This window comes from Centruroides sculpturatus, unplaced genomic scaffold (assembly GCF_000671375.1).
Source record: "Centruroides sculpturatus isolate CEXI.00-Female unplaced genomic scaffold, Cexi_2.0 scaffold1473, whole genome shotgun sequence".
Lineage (NCBI taxonomy): Eukaryota > Metazoa > Arthropoda > Arachnida > Scorpiones > Buthidae > Centruroides > Centruroides sculpturatus.
This window is the reverse complement of record NW_019385756.1, coordinates 94,786-105,733: the sequence shown is the minus strand read 5'-3', so window position 1 is coordinate 105,733 and position 10,948 is coordinate 94,786. Positions and strand designations below refer to the sequence as shown.

Genomic DNA, 10,948 nt, shown 5'->3' with positions numbered 1-10,948 from the left:
TTAAATTATTATTATATATAATAATAATAATAATTTAAATATACAGGAAATCCTCATCAGTGTGAAATTCAAGGAACAAAATAATCACAACTTCAAAGTATCAAGTTTCAAATTATCCAAAATTTACATATTTCTGTACAAAGTGCCAAATGCCATATAATTGATGTAATTTATTAAGAAAATGGAATACAGCTATGTATACAGAATGCTACTTTTGTCAATCAATAATTATTAATAATGTTATAAGTACTGTATAATTCAACATTAACAATGCATATTGTAGAACTGTACCGTGCAGACTTAGTATGATATCTGTCTTTTCTTCATCAGGTTGAAGAATTCTAAAATGGAATGAAAGAAAAGAACATTGTGGTGTATCCCACCATGTATATGTATATTTTATATGTATATGTATATGATTTCCTATTCTAACTAAAATAACCTGCACTATTTTTCCTTTTCTGTCTCTTCCGGCCCACTTGCGCTTCCTGGCTAGTTTTGGGCGAAAAAAAAGGGAAGTGAACCGGCCGGGCAGCGTGGGAGGACGGGACCTTCTTTGTTTCATTCTGTGAGAAGCGAGCGAGTTGAGACGACGTGAGAAGGACGAAGGAAGGAGCCCATGCGGTTAGTGAGCGCACGTTGGAAGCTTGCCTAATCGGTCTTGCAGCTAAGGGGAATTTACTTATACTTTAATATCTCTATTCTCATCTACTAACCTCTATTTATTAGTTATACCTTAGTTTTATTTAATTATAAGTGATATTATAACGCGGTATCGAAACTCGCACGTGCGATCGGGTGTAAGCTCTTTGTAATAAGAAAATAACGGGAATGATTTTATGTATCACGGACAGGCTCGAGAATTTGTATAAAAATTAGGTTGTGAATAAATTACTTCGCCGATATTTAGTGAATTTCGTATTAATTCGTGGTGTAGTATTGTATTTTACGGTTTTCATTAACCCGTCACACCACATAATTGGCGTCCGCGACAGGATACGAGTATACTCTTGTATGTACTGCTGTACAAGTGGGAATTGTTACCCGTGATTATTATAAAAAAAAAAAAAGGTGTAACGTGTATAATTGTAATTTTAACGTATTTGTAATTCCAACATGGAGGAACAAAGAACGTCTAGCGAACAGCCTTCCAGCAGCCATCAAGAAGCCCCGATTGTCTCTGGGTTTTTGGGGATGATCCCCTTCTTTTCGGCCGAAAGGGAATCAATTAGCATCGCTCAATTCTTTAATTGTTTTGAGCAAGTCGCTAGTTTAGCGAAATGGGATCAAATAACAAAACTCGTAACATTAAGAGCCAGAATAAAGGGTAGACCGCTCACCTACCTATTCGAAAGTGAATCCTTTCATGGATCAGACTTTGAAAAAATTAAAGAAGACCTCATCGAACGCTTCTCCCCACAAATAAGCAATACAAATGCCGCTCTAGAGAGCTTCATTCGAATAGAACAGAGAAAGGGAGAACCGATCAGAAGCTATACCTTTAGACTGAAGTCCGCAATGGAGACCCTAGAAAAGAGTTCCCCTATGTATAAGGATATAAAGGGAAATATGTTAAAGGATCAGTTTTTGCAAGGATTAGTGCCCCACATTCAAAAGGAAGTCATCCGCACTGATCCTCAAACATTAGAAGAAGCCGTTGAGCTAGCTGAGAGAATAGTCAAACAAAGAGATAGATATTCGAAACGGAGTGAGATTAACTCTTCGGAAATTGAGGAAGAACCTCAAGAATACAAAGTCAATAGTGCTAGTAGTAATAGAGATGAACCCCGACAAGCGGAAATGAAACAGATGAGAGCAGACATCGAAAAACTAACGGTTGCAATCGATGCTTTAAAAACTCAGATTGAAGCAAATAATGGAGAGAGAAGGGCGGGGCCCAGATGTTATAGATGTAATTTACTAGGCCATATATCTAGAAATTGTAAATGGCAAGGAGGTTTAAACTAGAAAACCCCAATGATGATGGCCAGGATCAACGGGGTATATGCCAAGTAAAAATGGCCAGTAGTTTAATGAAAGGTCGTGGTGGGCTGCCCTTGTGTAAAGCAAAGGTCAATAATCAAACAGTGAATTTTCTCATCGATACTGGAGCCGAACGGTCTGTAATCGATGAAGAATTGGTGAAGGGAATAAAAGATGCGGGTGCACTAACCCATCGCATTAACGTATTATTGAAAGGAATAAACGGCACATCAACCCTCTGCTCGACGGGAATTGAACTGACCATGATTAACTCTGAAGGAAGGAAAGTAAACCACAATTTCATTGTTCATTACATCGAACCCACGAGGGAATATCGTGGGGTATTAGGAATTGATTTCTTTTCGAAGGATATATCAATCATAAGGAAATTAGATGATATCGTACAAAATTGTATAAGACATGCTCCCATGGGACAGGAAATTGCCCTATCATGTAATGAAGTAATGAATGATAGCCTACTAGACAAAGTGGACCTTTCCGATGTATCTAGCCCATGGAAAGAGGAAATAAGGAGCATGATTATCAAACACAGAGCATGCTTCTCATTACATGTGAGCGACTTAAACGGAACCTCGAAATTCACTCACCAGTTCAAAATCACTGATGACAGGCCTATACACACCCGACAATATAGGATCCCACATATCCTATTACCTAAACTAAAGCAAAAAATTGACGATTACAAGAAGGCCGGCATAATTGAAAACAGTACCTCCCCCTGGAATTCCCCAATTCACCTAGTGCAAAAGGACGATGGAGACGTTCGACTAACTCTGGATTTACGGAAAGTCAATGAGGTCATAGTCAGCCAAGACTTTCCAATGGCCAGAGTAGACGACATTCTAAACCAATTTCAGGGCAGTATCATATTCTCCGTATTGGACCTTAGCTCAGGATATTACCAGATCCCGATCGATAAGGAGCTGAGAGAAATCTTTGCATTTACCACCCCCTCAGGCAAATACCAACTCTGCCGTATGCCGCAAGGAGGGAAAAATAGCGGGCGCTATTTCCAAAAGGTCATGAACACCATCTTGTCTGACATAATCGGAAACGGATGTTACGTCTTCCAGGACGACATCGTACTTTACTCGAAAACAGAACGGGAGCACCTCGAACTCCTAGGCAACGTCATCCGCCGAATAGAAGAACATGAGCTAAAATTAAAGCCCGAGAAATGTCACTTATTTGTGAAGGAGATAAAATACCTTGGACACATTATTAACTCAAGAGGTATCTCACCTGATCCGAAGAATGTCGAAGCGATAAAACAGATAAAACCACCGAACAACGTGAAGGAAGTGAGGAGGTTCATAGGAATGGTAAATTATTACCGTCCTTTTATGAAAGGTCTATCTGGCCTAATAAATCGCATATCAAACCTGACTAGGAAAGGAGTGGAATTTGCTTGGACAGAGGAACATGAATCCGATTTCAAAAAGATAAAGACTATAATTTCCGGGGCACCGACGCTGGGGCATCCTGACTTTGACGCTGAGTTTCAGCTGTATACAGATGCAAGTGACAACTGCATTGGTGCAACCCTACAACAAGAAGGTCCGAGCCGGGAGGTAAGACCGATTGGGTTCTACAGTCGGAGATTAAGTGGAAGTGAGTTGAACTATTCAACCATTGAGAAGGAGTGCATGGCACTGGTCTTTGCACTGAGGCACTTCCGCTACCTTATCCTCGGAAGGCCAATAAAGATCTTCTCCGACCACCGCCCGTTGATGTTCTTGAAGAACATGCAAAATAACAACCGGCGTCTAATGAGATGGGCCCTGGAGGTCTCTGAATATGATTGCAAAATAGGTCATGTCCGAGGAGTTGACAACGTTGTCGCCGACTACCTATCAAGACCTGAGGACGGAAGTATTGACGTGGCTAACAACGAATGTGAAAGCATACGTAGTACTATAATCCTATCACAAGAGACAGACCCAGTCTTTGGACCCATAAAACGTACCATACAGGGAAACAGAAAAAGTGGCGACAACCCATCCCTCTCTATTACGGACTTCGATATAATTGATGGCTCCCTCTTCTTTGTGGGAGACGATGAAAACGATAGATCCCGCTTCAAAGAATGCGTCGGGGAGAATGCAATTAGAAAGGTCATTAGCCTCTATCATGATAGCCATTTAGCAGGACATGGGGGGATATTCAAAACCCACCAGAACGTCCAAAGAAAATATTATTTCAGGAGAATGTGGGAGAAGGTAAAAGAATACATCCAGTCCTGTACCGTCTGTCAGAAATACAATAAACATAATGGAAAGGCACCAGTGCAGGAATTTAATAAGATTTGCCGACCAATGCAAGTAGTAGGGATGGATCTAATCGGACCCCTACCTAAATCCGATCTCGGGAACAGATACATCCTTGTCGTGTTAGACCTCTTCTCGAGATACGCTGAGGCCATCCCCATCCCAAAACAAACCTCCGAAGTGATTGCTGAGGCTCTATTTGATCATGTCATCTGCCGATTCGGTTGCCCGCAGACCTTAATATCTGACAGAGGAGCGAACCTGACCAGTCGCATTATGGAAGAATTATGTGCCAATTTGAGGATAAATAAGAAAGTAACAACATCATACAGGCCCACATCGAATGGTGCTGTGGAAAGGGCCAATAAGACTATCATAAACATAATATCTAAGATCTCTGATGGCAACAATCGAAGTTGGGATAAGTACATACCAGCTGCGATGTTCGCCTACAGAAATAGCGTGAACTCCTCGACAAAAGACTCACCAAACTTTATCATGTATGGGTTCGACCCGACTTTCCCACATGAAGTAAACATCGAGACACCATCCGGGGGAGGCGAAAGCATTGAGTCATACCGTGAACGGCTTGTGGAGAGGATGCGTGTGGTGTATGACTCTGCTAAAAGAATTAGTGAGGAAAGAAAACGTAAATCACGCGAATACTGGAATAAAAATAGGAATTTAAGGAAGTTCACAGTAGGTCAAAGGGTCTGGTTATTAAGACCCCTTTGCGACCCAAAAAAAAGGAAGTTCTCCCCTAAATACATGGGTCCATATCGTATAACTAAAGTGATTAACGACGTTAATGTGAAATTGGGAGTAGGGAACAATGACGATGAGAAAACCGTCCATATAGATCGAATCAAACCCTACTTCAGGCCTCAGCCTGATAGTAGTAAACGTCGTGTAAGCACGAGAAAAACATCCCCAACACAGATGGACTACAGATTAACAACAAATGATGAAGGTGAGGAAGACTGCGAAATTGATCCTCGCACAATCCCAATCACCAGAGACAATCAGAAGGGGTACCAGAGACCAACTGGGCCACAACCTGATGTACTTAGAAGACAACCGGAAGCGGATCAGCTGGAGGTCTCCAAGCCTTACAACCTGAGAGGTCGACGCATAGACTATCACCTCTTGCACCACGGACATTAATGTTTTGTCAGCATTACCTAATTACTTGCGGTGGGGGATAATGTGGTGTATCCCACCATGTATATGTATATTTTATATGTATATGTATATGATTTCCTATTCTAACTAAAATAACCTGCACTATTTTTCCTTTTCTGTCTCTTCCGGCCCACTTGCGCTTCCTGGCTAGTTTNAATGTACAGTAAGGGCACAAAGTGTGAGATTCATAGAAAAGTTTTCCTAAGAATATTTCCAATCCTTTTCTCACACAAGAGAAAATGAGTTAGGGGCGTTGGGTATAACTTTATGGAACAAAGGGGGCGGTGGAGCGAAAAAGTTTGAGAATCACTGCATTAGATGAATTTGTATCTGAAATTTTGGTTCACTTATTCAATAATAAAATCTATTAATTTCAAGTTTTAATTTATGTAATAGTATAGAAACTACCACTGTCAAGACAGTTAGATAATAATCAATTTGCAAAAGATAATGCACAAAACATTGCTTTGGATGATATATATCAATAGCAATACTGAAAATACCTCTCTGAACATTAAAAAGAGAAAAATTGTTATGAAAGAATAGAACAACAAAAACTCTTACAATATGTAACAATATGTAAAAAAATATGAAAATGGTGGTATGAGTAATCAATGGAATTATTATGATTCTAATGTGGGAATTTATTTTCTGACATTCTCTTCCATTTCTGTATTTTGTTATGATTTGAATATGTAATATTTGATGAATTTTTCTCATAAAAAATATTTTAAATCATTACAACAATTACATACTATATAAATTTTATTTTATTTACCTGATTTGGAGCAATATCAAACCATAGATCTGCTTGTTCGTTTTCTTCCATATAACGTAAATGACGCTATATATNAACGCGACACGTAAACAAGTGAATATGACCTACTTCCGCTCGCCTTTCGAGTTCGCTCGATGGGTCTAACTCGAGACTACCGATTATGTGAGTCACAGTAACACGAGTGAGTTTGATGACATCAATTCGAGTACAACACGAAAATCTCGAGACTAAGGGCCCAGAAAGCATTCCCTTGGCAGATCACCCACATGTTGGGCTGCCATAACCAAATAAACTAGTAATTCTATTAATTTTTCTATAAACATGCTATTTATGAGGACATACATACCACATAGTTTATAGGTATTTTGATTATGTTCTTAAAATTGGTTTTACCATATATATTTTTGAAATTTACAATTAATTATGCTTGGTGTAATAATTATTGCAACGGTACTGTACTTATAAAACCAGGCATAGCCATATGTAATAAGATAATTTATTTATGAATCCTGTTTGAGAGATACTACAGATTTTATCTATACATTTTTAAAAGCCTTTAATTTAATTAGTTTCAACAATTAAAAACTAATATCTGCTAGATTACAATTAAGTCATATATCATTTATGCAAGTCAGTGTATTTTTACTGTTTCAATGAGTAAAAAATTAGATTCTCTTTTTATACACAGTTATTGGGAAATATAATAGTTATGAGGAAATTCATTTCCAATAACCATATGAAAGAGATTTGCACAGTTTTTGTAAAATATTTGCTTCATATGAACAGTAGTGGCTTGTGGCTGTCTAATGTGAGGATACTGTGTAACTACTACCAGAGCTGAAGCTGAAATTTCAAAAAACTATAGACATAAATTCTCACTGTTGTCTGCCTACCTGTCCTCCTTTAAACTCAAGAACAGTGTTAGATGAAAGTTGAGACCAGATGTGGAAAGCTTAGGGTAGGAGGCCCAAATTAACTATATATGCACTTCCATTATAGTCAAATGAATTCAATTTCAAAACTTTTTTCCTGAATGGCATTATGGATAACCAGCATGGCTCTGTTATCTGGAAAAGGGGCAAGATTACTCGTTTGAGATAGAGAACATATTTTAAATTAAATAAATTAAGAATATGATTAAAAATTGCATCCCAGCATTGTGACGTGAACTTCCTGTCTAGAACGGAAGTTACGTGATTTTAAAATTAAAACATGATAAAAATTTGCAGCATTGTGAAGATGTCACAATAAATAATTGTATTAATTTGTTACATAAATTAACAGTCGACCACCCTATAACACGGGTTCCTATAGATTGGATTCCTATATTGCGACAGTATTTGTACAAACATGCTAAAAAAAACTCCTATAATTCGGTAAAACGTCATCGCCAACTTGTGTCGCGACAGGATTGCACAAACCGTTGAGTTTAAACGAGTAGTGGACTTACTAAAAACCATTTATTATTTAATGTCCATAAAAATTATATTTATATTAATGATGTGTCCAAAGTTCAGCAAATTTTTTGCAAAAAAAAAATAATTTATCGGGAAGCACGTGAGTGCCATTCAATGACAATCTCCACGACGAAAACAAGTTAAACTGCCTGTTAAACTACCCCTACTTATCGGTATCGACAGAAATGGTCAACCCCCCATCTAGTTCGATAGACTCCAGAATGAGCGAGGCGAACAACTATTAGAATTTATTTACGATATAGATTTAAATATTCATAACTCTGGAGACATTCCAACTTTCAGCACACACCAGGGCAAAAGTTTTATCGATCTCACACTTACGAAAGGTAACATTGGTAACTCTATTCAAAATTGGCAAGTCCTACTAGAAGAAATCTTCTCTGGACATAGATATATAACTTTTGAACTAATGCTATGCCCTCTTTCGTCTCCTCCGACCAGAGAATACAAAATTGTAACATTAAAAAAGCAAATTGGGACATGTTTGGAAAATTATTCACTGAAGAAACTTCAGCCCTAAATTCTCTAATAAATCAAGATGCTCCCATGGACGATATAGTCCAAAAATTTACTAGCATAATTCAAAATTCCGCAAGTAACTCAATCCCCCTTAAAAAAGCATACAAAAGAATAGTTCCCTGGTGGTCTGACACTTTGACTGTCTCCAGGCTTCAAGTTAATAGATTAAGATGCAAATTCTGATGAACCAATGGGCCAGATCATAAAGACTCTCGCGAGCAATACCTAAGAACTAGAAGGAAATATCAAAAATTAATAAAAGTATCCAAAACTGAGTCATGGAAGAAATTTTGCACGATAGAAGGCAATTCCTCCCCTTGGAGCCACATATATAAATTACTAAGAAAAGACTTCTCAACCCGCACAACAAAATTATCCATAAAAAATTCCACAGTCAAAACTTTATACGATGATAAAGAAGTAGCCACCTTGTTATAAATACTTTCTTTCTCTTGGATAATCCGTCTTCTGACACCCCCATCATATGCAGATATGAGCAAATATCAAAACTCCTTACTCCAAGGAAAACTATTTGCCTTTCAATATTTCTGAAATTAGACAAGTTGTTTCGGCCAAACTCAATAAGAAATCCCCTGGCCACAACGGGTTAAATGCAGAAATTGTTAAAAATGCTTTTAACTTAGACCCCAATATCCTCTCCCAAATCTATAACCGCTGCCTGTCTTCCGGATGTTTTCCGGCGACCTGGAGACATGCTGTTGTCCGGCTCATCCTTAAGCCAGGAAAGCAATTAGATGCTGATAAGTCTATTACCCATACTAGGAAAAATTTTAGAGAAATTAATGATAAGTAGAATAACCACTTAACAAAAAAAAAGTATCTGTGCAACAAACAGTTTGGCTTTACTCCTTAATAAAGTATGACGGAACCCCTAATAAGAGTTAGAGACCACGTGAAGGATGCTCTAGACCAGGGGTCGGCAACCTGCGGCTCGCGAGCCACATGTGGCTCTTTGGATGTGAAGCTGTAGCTCTTTAGTTTCATAAGCAAATATTATTTATTTTGTCAAAAACAAAAACATTTAAAAATCGTTCTGAATCGATTAACGAGGATTAAGCACCGATTCTATCTCTCAGCTACTTGTACTCGCTTTTCACCGCACCTCTCCCCCGTGACACGCGTCGTCACTGTCGTCAGTCTGTCGGAAGCTTTCGAATGATGCCGTCGTCGTATGTTTCTATGAGGTTTAACTCGCTTTCGACACAAGACAATTTGGCGTCTTCACCAGTGCTTTGGCTATGACGTATAGTTTGTTGTTTCGAGTAAAAGAGTTAGAAGCGAATTATCTTCTCAAAGTTATGTAAAAATTTTGTGGCTCTTTAAAAACTTTGAAATTTTGTAAATTGTAATTTTTGGCTCTTCCGACTCAAAAGGTTGGCAACCCCTGCTCTAGACCAGTGTTTCTCAATGGGGGGCGATATTGCCCCATGTGGGCGTTTCTCCATGTTGAGGGGGCAATTAGTAACAATTTATATTTTGGGAGCGAAAAACAATTTTCTGCAATTGTGATATGTCGGTTCCCAATACAATATCTCATATCATATTTGAATGTAGCCTGTTTGATCAATGCCGGAAAAGGCTCGTTTTCTTTCTTCGTGAACACGTTATGGCCTGGCCGGTTCTGCTTAGCTGCCTTGTAGCAGATGAGAAAATCTTCGCTGTAACAAAAAAATGCTTTGAGCAATGTGAAGCACTCTACGGTCCAAATTAACTTCTTTGTGCTGGCCACCGCTAATATGAGCGCTATTGCGTATATAAAATGTGTGTGGATAAAAGTGGCAAAGAATCGCAGTAGTGTCAACCTTGGGGATGAAAGTATGGGTGAGACAACCAGTGGTGTCACAGTAGGCTCACCTACGCTTTCATCTGGTGGTACAAAAAAAATTAGCAAACTTCAGTATGTTAAAACTGGGGACAATAATATAGCTTTGAAAGGAATTGGAGCANACAAGAGCTTTTAAAAAACGTCATATGTTCCTTTCTCGCATTCTTTTTTAGAATGCGAGAAAGGAACATAATGCGAGAACTCTCCTATCTGATGAAGATCTATGCAGATTGAAACATTAGCCTGTCTTTTCATTGAGCATGTAGTGGCGTCTTTTGTACCTCACTGGACAAAAGAAAGTGTCAAGTGTGGACTACTTCACTGTCTGTTTGTATTATTATGATATGCAAAGTGCACAGCTTCTCAAGGATAAGACAAATATCCTTGCTACATTCATGGCATTATCTTCAAGCATCATGTCATTTGTGGACAGAGCTGCAAAAATAGCCTTGCAAGTGACAGGATTTCAGGGTGGTGCCACATGTTGTTGTGAATAAGACAATGAGGCATGTCTAGCTGTGGCGACAGCTTTGGCGATAAACCCCAAAGTCGCCACAAGGGGGAACCCCTGACCTGACCTATGACATCACACACATTCTTGTTGGATTTGGACCTCTCCAGACGTGTGTAGTAACACCTCGTGTTTTAACCTGTACAGTCGCGCCATAATTCATATATAGAATAAATGATAATCTTTTATTGTATGTGGCCCTGTTTGTAATGATTAATTTCACACAAACTGGTGACCACACTAGCATTTGCACTGGTACTATAGCTGCTCCGGGTTTAATATTGTCTTATTGAAGTTGATGTCATTGGTTTTTGCAATATCATTATCCATACTCACATAATCTGGGATATTCATAATGTAGTT

At 38.6% G+C, this 10,948-nt stretch overlaps 1 protein-coding gene across 1 annotated transcript in view; it reads right to left on the bottom strand.

The window, feature by feature from the left end:
• Positions 1–10,948, bottom strand: part of LOC111641818 (vacuolar protein sorting-associated protein 13C-like) — a 163,493-nt gene that overhangs the window by 85,011 nt on the left and 67,534 nt on the right. Inside the window, exons 12-13 of the mRNA XM_023388051.1 lie at positions 6,232–6,297; positions 2,974–3,125 (exon numbers count right to left, since the gene is read on the bottom strand). Of these exons, the coding sequence (XP_023243819.1) occupies positions 2,974–3,125; positions 6,232–6,297 (218 nt within the window). The remainder of the gene's footprint in view (positions 1–2,973; positions 3,126–6,231; positions 6,298–10,948) is intronic.